The sequence below is a fragment of the Euleptes europaea genome, chromosome 2 (assembly GCF_029931775.1).
Source record: "Euleptes europaea isolate rEulEur1 chromosome 2, rEulEur1.hap1, whole genome shotgun sequence".
Lineage (NCBI taxonomy): Eukaryota > Metazoa > Chordata > Lepidosauria > Squamata > Sphaerodactylidae > Euleptes > Euleptes europaea.
In genome coordinates this window covers 99,107,700-99,125,936 of record NC_079313.1, presented here as the reverse complement: position 1 = coordinate 99,125,936, position 18,237 = coordinate 99,107,700, and the positions used below count along the sequence as shown (strand labels likewise).

The 18,237-nt window shown below is 45.9% G+C and overlaps 1 protein-coding gene across 1 annotated transcript; it reads left to right on the top strand.

Annotated features, from left to right (window-relative positions):
• The first annotated feature begins 639 nt into the window (after window positions 1-639).
• Window positions 640-17,795, top strand: BCL2L15 (BCL2 like 15). Its single transcript, XM_056844848.1, has 4 exons — window positions 640-769; window positions 11,245-11,375; window positions 17,288-17,503; window positions 17,778-17,795. The coding sequence occupies exons 1-4, from the start codon at window positions 640-642 to the stop codon at window positions 17,793-17,795; spliced, it is 495 nt and encodes a 164-aa protein (XP_056700826.1).
• Window positions 17,796-18,237: the final 442 nt, after the last annotated feature.

Sequence of the window (18,237 nt, the reverse complement as noted above, 5' to 3'; positions counted from 1 at the left end):
TTGTTGCTGTGTGCTTTTCCCTGTATTTTGTTTTGCCCTTTTCCAACCACTTTTGAATCCAACACCCTTCCCTCCCCCCCCATCTATTACAATAAAGACATTTCTTTTTGCTTCACTTAATGCAATCTATTTCTCTAGGATATTTCTCTTAATCTCTTCCCTATGTGGTAGACTGCATGGGTGCTACCAGGTTAGTTATAAGTTATTTTGTTGTTGCTCTAGTACTGCGCTAGAAGACTACTTTCTCAGCAGGTCAGTCTAGATTTTCTCAGGAGGTAACGTGTGGTGGCAGCTGGATACCAAAGTACTTTCTAGGAACCTTTGGTCTAAGTGAGTTTTCCAACAAGGAAAAGCACATTTTTTCCCCTTCTCACTGTACCAACAGACATCACATACCAAATCTTCCTGGTACTAATTGTGTTTTATTGTTGTTGCTGATATTGAGGGGGTGTGGCTGGAACACAAATGAGAAGTAACTTCCTCTTGCAAGATATATTTAGCCTGGTCTACAAAACCTAGTTGCATTCTGAGCAAGAAGGGGAGATGCTGCCGGAGACTCGTTAGATACAACCCATCTTGTCTGCAGAACTATTGAGAGAGTGACAGCTACTTATACGTTGAATACAGAGAAACGGCAACATGAAGAACTCAATGACCTTTGAGGAACAGACGGAAAAAATTGTGAAAGCCTTGCTGAGCGATTTCTTAGAGGAAAAGCCACCAATATGTTTACCTCTAATTAGTCAGCCTGCAAATGTGCCTGAAGAAGGTAAGATCAATTATTACTGTATTTTCCGCTCCATAAGACGCACTTTTTTCCTCCTCAAAAGCGAGGGGAAATGTCTGTGCGTCTTATAAAGTGAATGCCAACTGGGCGCGTTCACGTCGGGATGGCGTGAGCCGGCATTCCCCGCCCCGACAACCAGCTGGGAGGCGGGCGGGGTGCGTCGGGACAGCGCAAGCCGGCGTTCCCCGTTACCTAACCCCGACGGCCAGCTGGGAGGCGGGCAGGGCCGCACAGAGCCAGCTGGGTGCGTGCGCTGGCTCGCGCCGTCCCAACGCACACTCGCCCAGCCGGTTCTGTGTGGCCCCGCCCGCCTCCTAGCTGGCTGTCGGGGCGGGGAACGCCGGCTCTCGCCGTCCTGACGCGCACGCACCCAGCTGGCATTCACTCCAGAAGACAAGTTTTTAGAGGAGGAAAACAAGATTTTTTCTTGTTCTCTAAAAACTAGGTGCGTCTTATGGTCAGGTGCGTCCTATGCAGCGAAAAATACGGTACTTGCGATGTATGGAAGCATGCAGAAAAATGTGTTGGGGTTTCTGTAGGGTCAGGAACAGCTGCTTCAACATCTATAAGTAAAGAACATTGGTATTAGTTCAGAGTTGCTTTGTTAAAGACCAAGAGTTTATTAGGAACTTTCCTTATAAGCCATGCTATATTGATGATAAGGCGTTGATGGAAGACTTCAGAACAATGAGTTGCTGTAGAAGCAGCCCTTTGGAAGATCCAGGTCTGACAGTCCTTGTGTACAAATATTAGGTAGCTTCGAGAGGTGGGTTTGGAAAATTATGTTGATAGGGAGACTAGAAAATTCAATTTTTTTAAAATTATGTTCCTATTAACATCAGAAGCAAAACAACTTGGGGGGGAAATAAACAATTGTGCCTTTACTCCAGCCTACTGATTAACAACTAAAATATTAGTTGACAAATCAATGCTTGTAGCCATAATAGATGCTAGTAGTTTAGTGCTGGTTTTTCTGTTGCAACCGCCTCTATTAATGAGGGGTTGCTCTTTTGCCACAGAAGTTTGATATTAAGTCCAATTTAGCAGTTGAGATTGAAGTCAGAAGAGAGAGTTGTGGCATATATGAAAAATGTTCCTGTCAGCTTGTATCTCTGGCCCAGAATCAAGCCAAGATCTGGTTAATGAAGATAGATGACTGCAGCTTGAACAGGAATTTCCTAAAAACTGGAGAATTGGGATGAACTTGGGACTGAGGGCAATGCATTTTCTCCTGCCCCCCACTTCCCCTTTCTTTACCATAACTGTGCTCTGCTCATTTCCCTGTACCAATTGGGTGGGGCCTCACCCACCGAATAGACTGGATTCTCTTGGATGGGCATTCATTTCTAGCTGGCTTTTCTTATGTGTCTAAGCTTAGCAACCTCTCTCTGTGGCCACAAAGGGAGCAAGCCCTCTCCTTTCTTTGGATATTGAAACCAAACAGTATGTGTTTCCCCAAGCAAAGAGCCAGTTTGGTTCCTTCTACCACCTTGGATGTGATTCAGAAGAGCCTATAAGGTGCTACCTTTTGGAAATGCCCATTTGGAAGCAGTTGTGTGTGTGTGTTAAGTGCCATCATGTCGCTTCCGACTCATGGCCACCCTATGAATGAAAGTCCTCCAAAATGTCATATCTTTGACAGCCTTGCTCAGATCCTGCAAATTGAAGGCTGTGGCTTCCTTTCTTGAGTCAATCCATCTCTTGTTGGGTCTTCCTCTTTTCCTGCTGCCCTTAACTTTTCCTAGCATGACTGTCTTCTCCAGTGACTCTTGTCGACTCATGACGTGACCAAAATACGATAGCCTCAGTTTAGTCATTTTAGCTTCTAGGGTCAGTTCAGGCTTAATTTGATCTATAACCCACTGATTTGTTTTTTTTTGGCAGTCCACGGAATCCGTAACACCCTCCTCCGACACCACATTTCAAAGGAATCTTATTTTCTTGCTATCAGCTTTCTTCACTGTCCAGCTTTCACACCCATATATAGTAATAGGGAATACGATGGCATGAATTAATCTAGTCTTGGTGGCCAGTGACACATTCTTACACTTCAAAATCTTTTCTAGCTCCTTCATGGCTGCCCTTCCTATCTCCAATCTCCTGATTTCTTGGCTGCAGTCTCCCTTTTGGTTGATGGTGGAGCCAAGAAATAGAAAGTCTTGAACAATTTCAATTTCCTCATTGTCAACCTTAAAGTTGTGTAAATCTCCTGTAGTCATTACTTTCATTTTCTTGATGTTCAGCTGTAGTCCTGCTTTGGCACTTTCTCTTTTAACTTTCAGCAGTAGTCGTTTCAAATCTTCACTATTTTCTGCCAATAATGTAGTGTCATCAGCATATCTCAAATTATTAATGTTCCTCCCTCCAATTTTCACTCCACCTTCATCTAAATCTAACCCAGCTTTCCTAATTATATGTTCTGCATATAGATTGAAGAGATAGATAAAATACATCCTTGTCTGACACCTTTGCCAATTGGAAACCATTCTGTTTCTCCATATTCTGTTCTAACTGTGGCCTCTTGTCCAGGTGCACAGGTTGAGCATCAAAACAATCAGATGTAGCGGCACACCCATTTCCTTTAAAACTAGCCATAGCTTTTCATGATCCACACAGTCAAAAGCTTTGCTGTAATCTATGAAACACAAGCTGATTTTCTTCTGAAATTCTCTATTATGCTCCAGTAACCAGTGTATATTTGTAATATGATCTCTAGTGCCTCTTGCTTTTCTGAAACCAGCTTGAACATCAGGCATTTCTCGTCCAATATATGGTAACATCCTTTGCTGTAAGATTTTGAGCATCACTTTACTTGCATGAGAAATTAATGCGATGGTCCGATAGTTGCTGGAATCTTTGATGTCTCCTTTCTTGGGAATTGGAATGTAAATGGATCGTTTCCAGTCTGTGGGCCATTGTTTTGTTTTCCATATCTGTTGTCAGGCTGCTATCTCGGTTTCGTTATTGCCTCTGTCTCTGCGCTGTACTGTCTGGCCCTCAAGGTCGCATACCTAGGCCTGGGAACTCAGCTCCTGGGAAACTGTATTCAGCCTATGCTTGTAATCTCCCGCCTTTTCTGCCTTATATTATCTCCCAGCTAGTGAGTCTCTCATAGCTGTCATTTTATTCGTTTGCACTGTATGCCTATTTGACCAGTAAAAGCCATCTGTTTGGACTCTATATGACTTTGTGGTGATTTCTGGTTCTGTGGGCCAAGGGCTGACATTATGACAGCTATCTCTTCACCATTCTACTAGCCAGGCTGGAGCCCAGGGGGGTTCGCCTGCCACTTGGATGGGAGCTGTGCAGCTCTCCAGGTGATCTACTACCCTGGAGCCCTTCTCTGAGGATCCTACTCTGTTACAAGACTTAATCGCTGAACTTTTCCGGACTACCCGAGAGGTTTGCCGCTTGAGGGGACTGGTACAGGAACAGTGGCAATCTCGTAAAGGAACTCTCTGGATGTTGACGTCGGAGGATACTGATACTCGTTTAGATCTTCAAGACTTGGATCAATTACTGGACGATGCCCGGTTGGCAACTGAGGATTTACAAATATTAACTGGACTTTTGGATAATCTTATTTCTCGAGAAACTCTTTCTACCATGGCGGGAGCCCCGCCGGAGGGTTTTTCCCTGATCCCGGATGCAGCCAGCTGTCAGGCTGAGGCCAAGCGAGTCGCTATTAGCACCGCTCTTCTCCTTGTGGAATGTACAAAGGACACCCCGGTAGCCACCTTGGCTCAAGTTTTGACCTCGACTTTTGGAGCCGAGGCACCCGCACTGGCGGTTCGAGTACAACCTCTGCTGGGCGGGGAACCCGACCCCATACTCTCACTCCTGGAGACAGAACTTTTGCCGCGCATTACGGCAGAGGCTGCCCTAAGACTTGAGAACGCCAAAGTTCTTGCGGATCAGCAAGCCGCCGAAGCGGCTAAGGTCGCAAGAGAGAGAGAAGCTGCGGAAGCAGCCAGGGCGGCTGCAGCAAGGATTAGGGATCGGGCGAACGTGGACACGCGCCCCAAGGACAATGTACAAGGGCTATCAGGTCTGTCTTTTTCCCCGGCGTTTGTCCCGTCGCGCGCGACCCAACGCGCACGCCGTTTGGCTGACCGACGTCGAGACTCAGGAGAGTCTGAAGACGAGGATCTATATGGGGATAGCTCTCAATGGGCCACAAGCTTCCGGACCAGTAAACCTCATCTTACTGGTGGCCCAAGTGAGGAGGTTCATCTCTTACGAGCCCAGAATCGGGAGCTCTCCGACCGTGTTGATCAACTCCAGGAACTAATGGAACGTATGCTTCAGGAGAACAGGCAATTACAACAAACCCTGATAGCTCAGAGACAGCCCGTTCCGATACCGGGTCAGGGGGTACCCGTACAGCCACCCCAACCACCCGCTAATGTGCCTGCTCCACCCTTGCCTCCTGGAGCTCCTGTTATTCCTCCGCCTGGACCACCCGTGCAACCGGGCCAACCTGCGCCCGGCCCTTGGAAGCAACTCAAATTGAGGACTACGTACGACGGATCTCTCGAGACTTTGCCTTGTTTCTTGCATCAAGTGGACAGTTATATGCGAGAACAAGGACAACTTTTCCCCACGGAAGATAGCCGGGTGCGTTACGTAGCTTCCCTTCTGACAGGTAAAGCGGCTGACTGGATGGTCCTCCAGTTTGACACCCGCTCTCGTGCTATTCGTTCCCTCAACAACTTCATGACTGCCCTGAGAAGGAGGTTTGAGGACCCCTTCCTGGGGGAAAGAGCCAAAACGGAACTCTTACAATTAAAACAAGGCTCTGCTACAGTTCGAGAATTTGCCGATGAATTTCAACGACTGGCAAGTAAAATTGTAGGTTGGCCCGAGACCACCCTGATCCATCATTTCAGGGAAGCCTTGCATCCTGACATTCTGAACTGGTCTTACATGCGGGGCGATCCCGATACCCTCGAAGACTGGATCCTATTAGCCGAGGAAGTGGAAAGCCGCCGACGCTTTATTTCTCTCGTCCGTCAAAAGCACAAGGAAAAAGGCACCCAAAAGCCTCAACCCAAGGCACCACTGCTCGTCCCACGAAATCCCCCACGTCCGCCCCAGGAACGTGAAGCCCGGTTTCAGAGGGGTGCCTGTCTTACTTGCGGAGAAATGGGCCACTTTGCAGCCGTTTGCCCGCGCCGCCAGGAATTATTTCGTCCCAGCACGACAACCCGCGCCCGAGGTCGTCCACCACGCAGAGGCACCGCGGCCACCCGCAGCGCAGCTCCGGGAAGACCCACACCCTCTGCACTCCATGCCGGGGACCCAGCCTCCCTGCCTACTACCAACGACCCCGCCGGGTCTCGGATTACAAGTGCCCCATTGGGGGACAACTTTCCCTCTTCGGATGAGGAAAATCCTTGGATTTCTCCAGCCTTAAACCTGGAATCTCCCCTCGACTTGTCAAAAAACGGCTCCGGTCTGTGGTGAATGGAGCGTCTCCACAGACCTCTCAGGATCTTCCTATCAAACCGAATGCTCCTACCAAAATCAAAGAAGTGGACTCCACCGTCTACGTGGATGCAGTTTTACAACACCTTAACGGTGGCCCACAACTCCCCGTCAAAGCACTAATTGACTCCGGTTGCTGTCGCACTCTCATAAGCGAAGCCACTTTTGCTACACTCAGAGCCGACTCTGAGGCTTTACCCGCCCCCGTCCAATTTGCCCAAATGGACGGAAGCCATTTCCAGGGGGGTCCAGTTGATCACCGCACCATAGGGGTGGCAATGGGAATTGGTTCCCACTGGGAACAAATAGACTTCACTATAGCCCCTATCCGATTTGAAGTGGTCTTGGGAATTAACTGGATTAAAGGACATATTGATTGGGAAACAAACACTATCTCCTTCGCTAGTCCCACCTGCGACCAGCATCGGCAGAACTTTGCTCTGCTATATCCGCCCGTTCCAGCATTAACCTCTACTGCCCCAGCACCACCGGTTCTACCTGCTGTATACCGGGACTTTGAAGATGTCTTCGACCTTAGGGAATGTGATGCCGTACCCCCCCCACCGGGCCTCAGACTGTGCGATTGAAGTGGTAAAGGACTGCACATTAACCAAGAGTAAGATTTACCCTATGAGCGCTTCCGAGCGCACTGTCCTCCGGGACTTTTTGGACAAAAACCTCGCCAGAGGGTTCATTCGCCCTTCGAATGCCCCAAACTCGGCCCCTGCGTTTTTCGTCCGGAAAAAAGAGGGCGACCTTCGCCTGTGCATTGACTTCAGAAAGCTCAATGCGGTTACCCAGACCAACGCCTATCCTATCCCATTAATATCGGATATTTTGGGACAATTACAGGAAGGCCGTGTGTTCTCTAAATTAGACTTGGTGGAAGCTTACTACCGAGTCCGTATCCGCGAAGGGGATGAGCACCTCACTGCCTTCTCTAGCTGTTTCGGAATGTATGAATTCCTTGTGATGCCGTTCGGATTAAAAGGGGCCCCGGGGGTCTTCATGCAACTCATCAATGAAATCCTACATGACCTTCTATATCGTGGGGTGGTGGTCTATTTAGATGACATTCTCATTTATTCGAAAACTATAAACGAGCATGTGGCTCTGGTCCGGGAAGTTCTGCAACGCCTGCGTGACCATCAACTTTTCGCAAAACTAGCTAAGTGCGAATTTCATCAAAGCAAGCTCACGTTTTTGGGATACATCATCTCCCACCAAGGTCTTCGCATGGACCCCGCCAAAGTCCAAGCCGTCCTCGATTGGACTCCCCCCACCAACCGTAAGCAAGTACAACAATTTCTGGGATTTGCAAACTTCTATCGGGGATTCATCCCTAACTTCGCCCAGGTGGCTCTACCCATTACGGACCTACTGAAAACTAAGGGAAAAGTAAGCTCGGCTGCCTTGCCCTCCGCAAAAATCCTATGGACTGAGCAATGCCAAGCCGCTTTTCTGGCCCTCAAACGCCTCTTCACTTCGGAGCCGGTGCTACGGCACCCAGACCCAAATCAAATGTTCATTGTGCAAGTCGATGCTTCCGATGTAGCCATGGGAGGAGCTCTCCTCCAGCAAGGACCGGATGGTCTTCTTCACCCTTGCGCTTACTTTTCAAAAAAATTTGCGCACGCTCAATTAAACTGGCCCATCTGGGAGAAAGAGGCCTCAGCAGTTCATCATGCACTGACTCTATGGCGGCAATTCTTGGAAGGGTCTAAAGTCCCCTTTGAGGTTTGGACCGATCACAAAAATCTAGCTGCCCTCACGGGGTCTCATAAGCTATCGGCGAAACAACAACGGTGGGCGGAGTTCTTTGCTCAGTTCCGTTTCACCCTGAAGCACGTCCCTGGGAAGCAGAACGTTCTCGCGGATGCCCTCTCCCGTTTACCACAATATCCGGTAAAACTCGAGAGACCCACCAACTCTCTGTTCACCCCTATGCAACGTGGGGCCCTACCTATGCTGGCTGTGCAAACTCGATCCCAGCATCAGCACGCCTTACCCAACTTACAAGCTCCGCCAGCCCAACCGGCTGCCCAGCCGCCACCGCAACAGACCGGCGTTCCCGCCCTTCCTACCCCTCCGGCCGCCCAGCCGCCTGCAGTCTGCGCGCCGCCGCACGTAAGCACTAGCCCCATAACTGTTTCTAAGATCTCCATGGCCGACGGGGGGGCCCCCTCCAAAATCCCCATCTCCGAGTCCTTTTTAAATGTCCTTCGGGACCAGTGCCTTTTAGAACGCTCCGCTCATACCCTACCTCCTGGTGTTTTGGAACAGGGAGGGTCCTGGTACAAGGACTCGAAATTGTATGTACCCAAAGCTCTCCGGAAGGACGTTTTACATTTAGCTCATGGAGCCAAAACAGCTGGGCACTTTGGGTTTCTGAAAACCCTTCACTTATTGCGCAGACAGTTCTGGTGGGGGGGAATGCGTTCCGACATTGACTCCTTCATCCGCAGCTGTCCCGTTTGTGCCGCTGCGAAACGATCGCAGTGCAAACCCCCGGGACTGCTACAACCTCTTGAAACGCCCAGCAAACCTTGGGAAGTGATTGCTATGGACTTTATGACTGATCTCCCTCTCAGTGGGGGTAAAACTGTGTTGTGGGTTGTTACTGATTTGTTTTCTAAACAAATACATTTGATTCCATGCGCAGGGATCCCCTCTGCTCAGAAACTGGCCCGCCTCTTCGTGACGCATATCTTTCGTTTACATTCGTTTCCGCGTAAGATAATTTGTGACCGCGGAAGTGGTTTCGTTTCTAAGTTTTGGAAAGCTTTCCTCAAGTTGGTGGGAGTGGAACAAGGGTTGTCTAGTGCATACCATCCTCAAACTGATGGTCAAACTGAACGTGTCAATGCTGTACTTGAATGTTATTTACGCTGTTATGTTAACTACCACCAGGATGACTGGGTGGAACTGTTACCTTTAGCAGAATATGCCTACAATAATGCCATGCATCAATCCACAGGTTTTAGCCCATTTTTTGCTGTGTATGGACAAGATTTCAGTCCTATTGCTCCTGCAGATGATGTAGAGGGGGAGGGGAACCCCGACATTGCCTCCTGGGCACACGCCCTCCGTACCACTTGGCCCTGGCTCGTTAGCAACCTCGACCGGGCCAAGCGTAAATACAAAGCGCAAGCTGACAAACATCGCTCCCCCGGGGGTGATCTGCAAGTGGGTGCTTTGGTTTACCTTTCCACCAAAAATCTCCGTTCCACCCGTCCGTGCCATAAGCTCAGTGCTAAATTCATTGGCCCTTTCCCCATCACCCGGGTCATAAACCCTGTCACGGTGGAACTGGCTCTCCCCAAATCCTTGAGGCGTGTGCATCCTGTTTTCCACATTAGCCTCCTCAAACCCCATGTTGCTTCTCCACAGTGGCATCCGGATCCACCTCCTGCGCAACCCATCATGGTGGGGGGGGAGGAACACTTCGAAGTCTCCAAGATCCTTGACTCCCGTGTTCACCATGGCAACCTGCAGTATTTAGTCCGTTGGAAACATTTCCCCCCTGCCTATGACGAATGGGTGCGCGCACGGGATGTCTCCGCCCCCGACCTCGTCAACGCCTTTCACATTGCTTACCCGGATAAGCCAGCCCCCTTGCGAACTGGGAGGGGGCCTTGAGGGGAGCAGAATGTCAGGCTGCTATCTCGGTTTCGTTATTGCCTCTGTCTCTGCGTTGTACTGTCTGGCCCTCAAGGTCGCATACCTAGGCCTGGGAACTCAGCTCCTGGGAAACTGTATTCAGCCTATGCTTGTAATCTCCCGCCTTTTCTGCCTTATATTATCTCCCAGCTAGTGAGTCTCTCATAGCTGTCATTTTATTCGTTTGCACTGTATGCCTATTTGACCAGTAAAAGCCATCTGTTTGGACTCTATATGACTTTGTGGTGATTTCTGGTTCTGTGGGCCAAGGGCTGACATTATGTCATAATGTCATAATGTCAGCCCTTGGCCCACAGAACCAGAAATCACCACAAAGTCATATAGAGTCCAAACAGATGGCTTTTACTGGTCAAATAGGCATACAGTGCAAACGAATAAAATGACAGCTATGAGAGACTCACTAGCTGGGAGATAATATAAGGCAGAAAAGGCGGGAGATTACAAGCATAGGCTGAATACAGTTTCCCAGGAGCTGAGTTCCCAGGCCTAGGTATGCGACCTTGAGGGCCAGACAGTACAGCGCAGAGACAGAGGCAATAACGAAACCGAGATAGCAGCCTGACATCTGTTGGCATATTGTCAAGATTTTGATGGACTCCATTTCTGTGGCTTGGAATAGCTCTATTGATATCCCATCTGCTCCTGGTGATTTGTTTCTCCCGATTGCTCTCAATGCAGCTTTCACTTCACTTTCTAAAACTGTAGGTTCTTCTTCAAAAGATTCTTCTTGGAAAGAACCTTTTATCCGTTCATCTCTTCTGTATAGTTCTTCAGTGTATTGTTCCCACCTTTTCTTTATTTTGTCCTGTTCAGTTAATGTATTTCCATGCTGATCTTTCAGCATGCCTAACCGTGCTTTAAATTTCTTTTTCTTGGATCTTGTGGAACAGATCTCTTGTTCTTCCTTTTTTGTTGTTCTCTTCTATTTCTTTACACTGGTTATTATAATCGGTCTCTTTGTCTCTACGTGCGAGTCGCTGGAACGTTGCTCTTAGACTTTTGATTCTATTTCTGTCACCTTCTACTTTTGCTTCTTGTCTATCTCTGGCAATTTTAAGCAGTTGCCTCCACTGAAACGTGGAACATCCTGACATTTTGTGGTTGGCCCCAGCCCCATAGCAGTCATTTTGTGGTTATACCCAACTTTCTCAAAATTCCAACAATGCCCACAGGCTCAACAAGATTGGGACCCCTCATTTAATGCCATCTGGGCTATGCTGGATGTAGATAATACTGCTGGAACTGGGGGTAGAGATGGTAGCTGTGATTGTATGCTTGTTTCTTTTAAGCTGCAGGGGGTGCTACAAGTACTTTTGACCCAGTTACTATTGCCAGCCGACTGGAGCACATAGGAGATCATATTAACAGGGACCTGAATCCGCATGTTCATGTGCTTGCTGCAGAGATGGTGGAAGGAAAGGTAATGTACTCTTCTAGCCTATTTATCTAAACAGTTTTCAATTTGTCAGAGTAAAGTTTTATAAGCTAAGGAAAACAATCACCCACGCCTATCTTCCAGTAACAGCTGAAACAAACACAATTCAGCTCAAGTAAAACACCCCATATATAAGATGGACAGGTCTGGAAAAGAAGGATTTCATTTTTTATTCTTTGCTGATGCTCAGAGGTTAGTATAAAAACAGCCCTCTCAGGAAGAACAAAGGCTATAAAACGTGTTCCTCAAATTAGCATTTAGCTTCTACATGGAAGAGTTCCCTAAATTTTCTCTACCCTGGGCCCCCTAACAGTTGCCATTCTCACTGTTGCTGCTGCCACCACCACAGTTGGGGGGAGTTCAAGGGGTTTTTTTTCCAGCTGAAGTTGAGTATTGTTCTTTGAGTTGCCAGCTTTCTTTTTCTAACGTTAGTCTGTAGCCCATTTTATTGCAGAGATATAAGGGATAAGGCATATCTCTGCAACAAAAGAAGCTAGTGTCTGTCTTTTTTAAAATTAAAGCTGGGAATCTAGGCAGCCTGATAGACAGACTTAGTATTTCCATAGCATTCTAACATAACAATTGCTGGTTTTTTTTTTTTTAAATCCCTTTTGTGGTGGAGTAGGAGAGATGGCCTCTGCAGCAGATTATGGCAGGGAAAGTGACACTGATGCAGTTGGAACCTGGAAGATCCAGACTTTCCTGTCTGCATAGGTGTCACCCCGACTTTGCTGCTATCTTTTCCAAAACATCACAGCAAAGCTAATTTGGGAATAATTGCAGGAAAGACAGAGAAAACCCAGGAGGTGCACAGAAAAACCCTGATGTACTTTAGATTCTTACCAGTCCTCTACTGCACTTTAAAGTAGAAGACTGATGACCATAACTCGGTGAACACACTCAGAGCAGCAGTGAGGCTGGAAACCACAATAGTTTGATAATTTTAACAAACCTGTAATCCGGCAACCTCATACACTTCCACACAGAAACAAAACCACATACCTTCCATCATCATTCAACGTGCATGTCCTTCATAATACAAATCCGAAAAGCACTGCACACACAAGCACTTACAAAATTCCCTAAATAGTTCTGGATTGTCGTGGGGTGTTGGGATTCCCTTTCTCTTTATTAAAGCGTCCTGTGGATTGGTGAGGGATATCTCCCAGAGTCCTGTCCAGTGGGATACGCCTGACTATCTATCCAAAAAAATTCTCTTACTAATCTAGATGGGAAAGCAATACTTTGTACATTTTATTGTCAGCAAGTGTTCGTTGTAGTAGATCAGCGACTCAAAGTTCAAAACAAAACGAGGGCAAACGTTTAAAACAAAGTTCAAAGCAAAGTTTAAAACAAAAAGGCTTCAATCATGAGGTGTCTCTGGCTGCTGGTGGCGTGGTCGTAGAAAAATATGGTTCTCACTGGGGCACTGGGCTGGTGGTCGCAGGCAGCTCCGCCTCTTGTAGCGTAAAGAGAGGCGGTAGAGTCGGGATAGGGTTGTCATTTCCTGGTTGGCCTGGCTCTTGGCTGGCACGTTCTGCTGTCGTCTCAGGGTTCACCACCTTCTTTGTGTGTGAAGCGTGGATCCACTGGTCTCTTTCCTGGACTTTGGTAGCAGTAGCTGGTTTACCAGGATGGCCCTTCCCACTTTGGCTGGAACTTGTTGCGCCTGCGGAATGTCAGTGTCCACACCAGGTCCCCTGGCTGGATGTTATGCCACGTCAGCCGGTACGGATTGTAAGTGCTGCACCTCTCCGTGGGTGACCCTCAAAAGTATTGGAAAAGACAAAACATATTTAGTAATCGTGTCACGGTCCTCTGTCAGGCTGATGCAGTGAGGAGGAGTATAAAAATAATAAAAAAATAAAAACAGGAATGTATCATGGCCATGGGAAGTGCGTTCACCCATGACAATCCAGTGTTAGCAGATAACTAATTTCTAAGTTATTACTTAACTAATTTTTAATTTTACTAAGTACTAATTGCTAACTAATTTCGTTAGTAACCACTGTCAGACAATACCTGAAACCCATGTATGGTGGTAGCTTACAGGTGGAGCATGCCTGGGTTTCACGTTCCATTCTTGGAGCTTTAACGTAGCCAACCCAACAACCCCCCCCCCATTCCCAGGTGGCTCATGAAGTGAGGCTCCTGGGCTATCATGTACCCCCATTTGTAAAACCAGGGCTTCTCGTGTTGCCAAAGGGCAGCTGTCAAAGGTGATTAGTTTTCTAATAGCAACCGGAATTCTTGGAAGGTTGCATTTACTTTCCCTCTCCTTCATATTCCGTGTCGCCTTGTGGCAGGCATATAAGGAAATGAAGGAGCTGCGGGGGGGGGGGGAACAGCTGATTAGCACTTCTATTAAAGAGTTGGGGCTTTTGAAAAGTTTCAAAAATGTCAAACATAAAATAAAATAAAAAAATGAAAAAAGACCAAAATGACAACATGAAATAAATTGTTATAAGTATTTTAAAAGGAAAAAAAAGGGACCAAGCAAAAGAAAAAAAAGTGGATATTCCCCCTATAAAACTGTTAATTTCAGAATAGAACTGCAAAAACTTCCAAATTCAAAACGCCAAACATAAAAATTGGCCCATATATTTTTAGTGCATGTGCGGAGTGCACTTTGGAAGCTGGGGGTGGGTTCCAGATTGGGAGAGCAACAAGGCTTTTAATGTTTGCAAATCAAGGTTCAAAACTGTTCTTTAAATTAAGGCAAAAATACGTTGAAATAATTAAAAACCAATAATCAGAAAGAAATAGGGCTCCTGTGCTTCCTGGTTATTGAGGTCCTGGTGTGAATTTGCTAAATTTAAGCAAACCACAAGGTTTCTGCAAGGGGAGGGGCCCAAAAAGGACAGAAAGCAATGGTACCTCTGTGCAGACACAGAGTGCTTGCTGTGAAGCGAGCAGCTTTAATTCAGAAGAATAATGGGGCTTGCTGTGCAAGCCAGAGACTAAGACCACAAATGGGAGATTAGATTGGGCAGACCTTGAGTGCACGGGCTGTTACTCTCTGGCCATTATAACGTTTCTAAATTAAAGCAAAAAAAAATCTTTTAAAAGTGGAGCTTGCGGGGGGGGGGCAGGGCAGAGCTAGAGAGCTTGTCCTTGCACGTCCGGCTTGAGGATTTTAAATGCCGGCTGGAAGCAGTCCAATCTTTAGAACACAGAGGCAAATGACACTTTTATGAATGCTGCATTTATATCTGGTGGGAAACTATTTCTGTGGCACTGACTTCAGTTGTTGTTTTAACGTGGCAACTGACTTCAGTTGTCCTGGAATTGACTTATAGCTAATACTTAAACCAAAATGGTGCCGTGACTGGCCGTGCATTAGCATTCTTTTCTGCTTGCATCTGGACTAAGGTAAGTATGTTTCTTTTTCTTTTTTATTGTGAGCATTGTAAGGATTAGTTTTATTTCAAAGCTTGTAATATTTTATTGTAAAGTTCAGTTTTATTGTAAGGCTTAGTTCAGTAAAGGGTTAGCTTCAAGGGAAACTTATTGCTAGGATTTGTGAAAATAGTGCTTAAAGGTATATAGTGGATGAATATCAAAGTGATTGAAAATTTGTTTAAGTTAGTGTAAGTTAAGTAGCTGTTTGTGCCACTAGATGGTGAAGGTGGCAGCGAAATAGATTTACAGACAGAGTGCTTTAGTAAATGTGCTAGTTAAGACTGATGTGAAAAATTTTGTTGTCTGAAGCATTGATTATTTAGTAAGTATTTGAGACAGTGAGTATTTGAGTAGTGTGCTTCCCAATACCCTTACGAGCTGGTTCTGGGGAGATTGGTCTATTGTATGGTGCGTTTTAGGGCTAGGAAGAGCCAAATAGTGTGTTTTCCAATAACCTTACGAGCTAGGTCTGGGGTTTGGGGTATATTGTATGATGTCTTTTTTTTTTTTTTGGTGAAAACTTTGTGGTAGAATTAGAGGTTTTACGAGCTGGCTGGAACCTGTATTGTGGAAGATAGTAAATTGAGATGTGACAAAACCAGATATTGGAGTATTTTGAATAAGTGTTTTTAGAATTATATAATTGTGACTGTTGAGGTGGGTTTTTTTTTGTATTGTATGAACTGTTGTTATACTATTGTATTTTGAATGTGTGGTGACAGTGTGTATGTATGCTGCCCAACCAATTAGTTTCATAAGCGCGCACATTTTACCTCTCCCTAGATTTATGAGCGTGCCTTCCCTCTGACGGAGACTATTCTGTGATAGCCTCATATTGGGGCTGACCAGGAGAACCTCGTGTCAAGGCAGGCAGTTTCCTGTTAAAATTAATAAGCCCATCCACCGTGGCATAAAGATGGGCAGTCTCCTTCCCCTCCCGTAAACCACTTTAATTTTATAAGTCTACTGAGGGACAGGGCTTAGCTGTACACAACTCTGCGCTCTGTACCCCGGTATTCAGGCACCCACCCCTCTCCTTTTCATAAGCTCCTTTGACCAGGGCTGGCAAGTTTTTGCCTTTCCCAAAGGGGTCCCATTGTGTCTGTTCCACTTCTTTTATTGTGTGTGAGTGAGTGTGTACAAGAGAAATATGGGGGAAAATAAAGGTTTGTTCTGATTAATGATGGAAAAGGTTAATGCTAAGTTTTTAGCACAGTTTTGAATGAATGCCACCCAAGAGGATAGTATGGAAGCTTGTTCTTTTTTTCTTTTTAACTCTAAAATTGAAAATGTGTAGCTTTTAGTCATGATTTGCAATTGCAGTGGAACCTCCCTGGCCCAGAGACGTCTATCTGGCACAGGGAGGACATAGCTATGTAACGTGTTTTGCTCTCATAGGAAATAGGATTGTGTGTATGTTTTAACTGGTACCTTTAATGAATTGTTATTTAGGGTGCTTGCTTTGTGAGGAAATCGGCTGATTCCTCCCTTGCTCTCCCTACTTCCTCTCTCTTAAAAATGAAACACGGTTTTCACACAATTGGCAAAATAGAAAGTAAAGTTGAAACGTTGCGGGGAGCATGCTCCCCCGCCCCTGCATGCTAATGTGTATTAATGCCCTCCCACAGTACCTGGGAAGACGAGAACACTTTTTCAGTTTCCTCATATTATAAGTTAGATATGAAGGTTACTTTCATTGCAAAATGAAAATCTTCTCTTTAGTAACTGGTAATATATTTGTCAACCTGCTATCTTTTCTCCCTTGTGCAATTTAAACGGGATGGAGAAGAGCCCAGTAAGCTCCCCTCTCCCCTCCCTTGCCTTTATTCTGGTGGGAAATGCATGGAGGTTCAAGTATATAGATATGTTGTGAGGAGGAAAAGTTTTAGCAAGTGAAAATTAAATGTTTGGCTCATGTGTGGGAGCAGCCCACAACAGATAGCCATGGATGGGTCTTGTCTTAACAGAAGGACAGTGAAAAGGTGAAATGGTATGAAATTATGATGGTCACAGAGTAGCAGTTATGAATTAGAAGGACAACTGAAGTCAGTGCAACCACAGAAATAGTTTCCCACCAGATATAAATGCAGCATTCATAAAAGTGTCATTTGTCTCTGTGCTCTAAAGATTGGACTGCTTCCAGCCGGCATTTAAAATTTTCAAGCCAGATGTACAAGGACAAGCTCTCTAGCTCTGTCCTGCCCCCCTCGCAAGCTCCACTTTAAAAAAAATTCTCTTTTGTTGTTGTTTTGATTTTAAAAAAAAGTTATAATGGCCAGAGAGTATCAGCCCCTGCGCCCAAGGTCTGCCCAATCTAATCTCCCATTTGTGGTCTTAGTCTCTGGCTTGCACAGCAAGCCCCATTATTCTTCTGAATGAAAGCTGCTCGCTTCACAGCAAGCACTCATGTGTTTATGTATCTTATCTATGGCTGTCATCTATATGCTTCGGTCTAGTAGACTACACATTTTAGAAACTCTACTCTGTGTTTACAGGTGGTCAAATTTGGAGAAATGGTGGAGTCTATCAGCAAGGAATGGAGTAGCCATGTTCCTGGTCTGGAGTATGAAAGAGCTTTCCTGGCTGTCTCTGTGAGGTTATTTAAGGGCCTTGTAGAAAAAATTCCTTCTGTGGCTAGTGCAACTTTACTCATAGGGCTCATCAACGGAAATGCCCACGTGAGAAGCTATATTGAAGAACACGGTGGCTGGGTGAGTTAATGTTCAGTATTGTTTTTCATTTTTGTTGACTGGAGTTTACTGCCATTATCACCTCTCACAGTATGTCCCTGATGATAGGTAAACTCCAGCACTTCCTGGTACCTACACCCTGCCCCACCGTGTTGGTTTTTGTGTCTCTATAATTCTACTGTATTACATACCTTGTCTCAGTGCTGTCTGGTCCTCACAAAAAGTTTGTGAGGTGAGTAATTTGGTTTTTTATTTTGCATTTTCCTACTGACATGCTTTTTTGTTTTAATTTTAGGAGAATCTTGAAAACTGAAGAGGAATTTTTTTAAAGCTCCTAGTTCCTTACTTCCGATAAAAGAAGCTTTGCTACATTTTGCTGCTTAGGGCTGAAAAGAGTGCGGTGGAGCTGCACAGCAATGGCGTGTTAAATATGTAAAGAATTAAAATGAGAACTAAGCAAAAGGCAATGGTGGGAGGCTGTGGGGGTGGGTGGGAAGAAGAATTAGGTTCTAGCCATCAGTCACAACCCAACAGGCCATTCATTTGAACACATTCACCCAAATACTCCCAATTCCAATTGCCTGGCTTACTGGAGAATTACTATCATTGCATTTTCCTAGTTGCTATGTGTTGGTTCCAAAGCAGAATGCTTCTTTTGGCAAGACACAAGGTTTGGGTACAACCTGACAGAGGCATATATTTAATGTTGGGGAAATGTGATGTCCCTGAAACTGAAGATCTGGAAAACAGGGACC

Excerpts from the sequence above, each read along its gene's own strand:
- BCL2L15 (XM_056844848.1), top strand. The coding sequence starts at position 640 with ATGAAGAACTCAATGACCTTTGAGGAACAGACGGAAAAAATTGTGAAA. Across the intron at positions 770-11,244 it reads TGCAAATGTGCCTGAAGAAG|CTGCAGGGGGTGCTACAAGT; the intron begins GTAAGATCAATT and ends GTTTCTTTTAAG. Across the intron at positions 11,376-17,287 it reads CAGAGATGGTGGAAGGAAAG|GTGGTCAAATTTGGAGAAAT; the intron begins GTAATGTACTCT and ends CTGTGTTTACAG.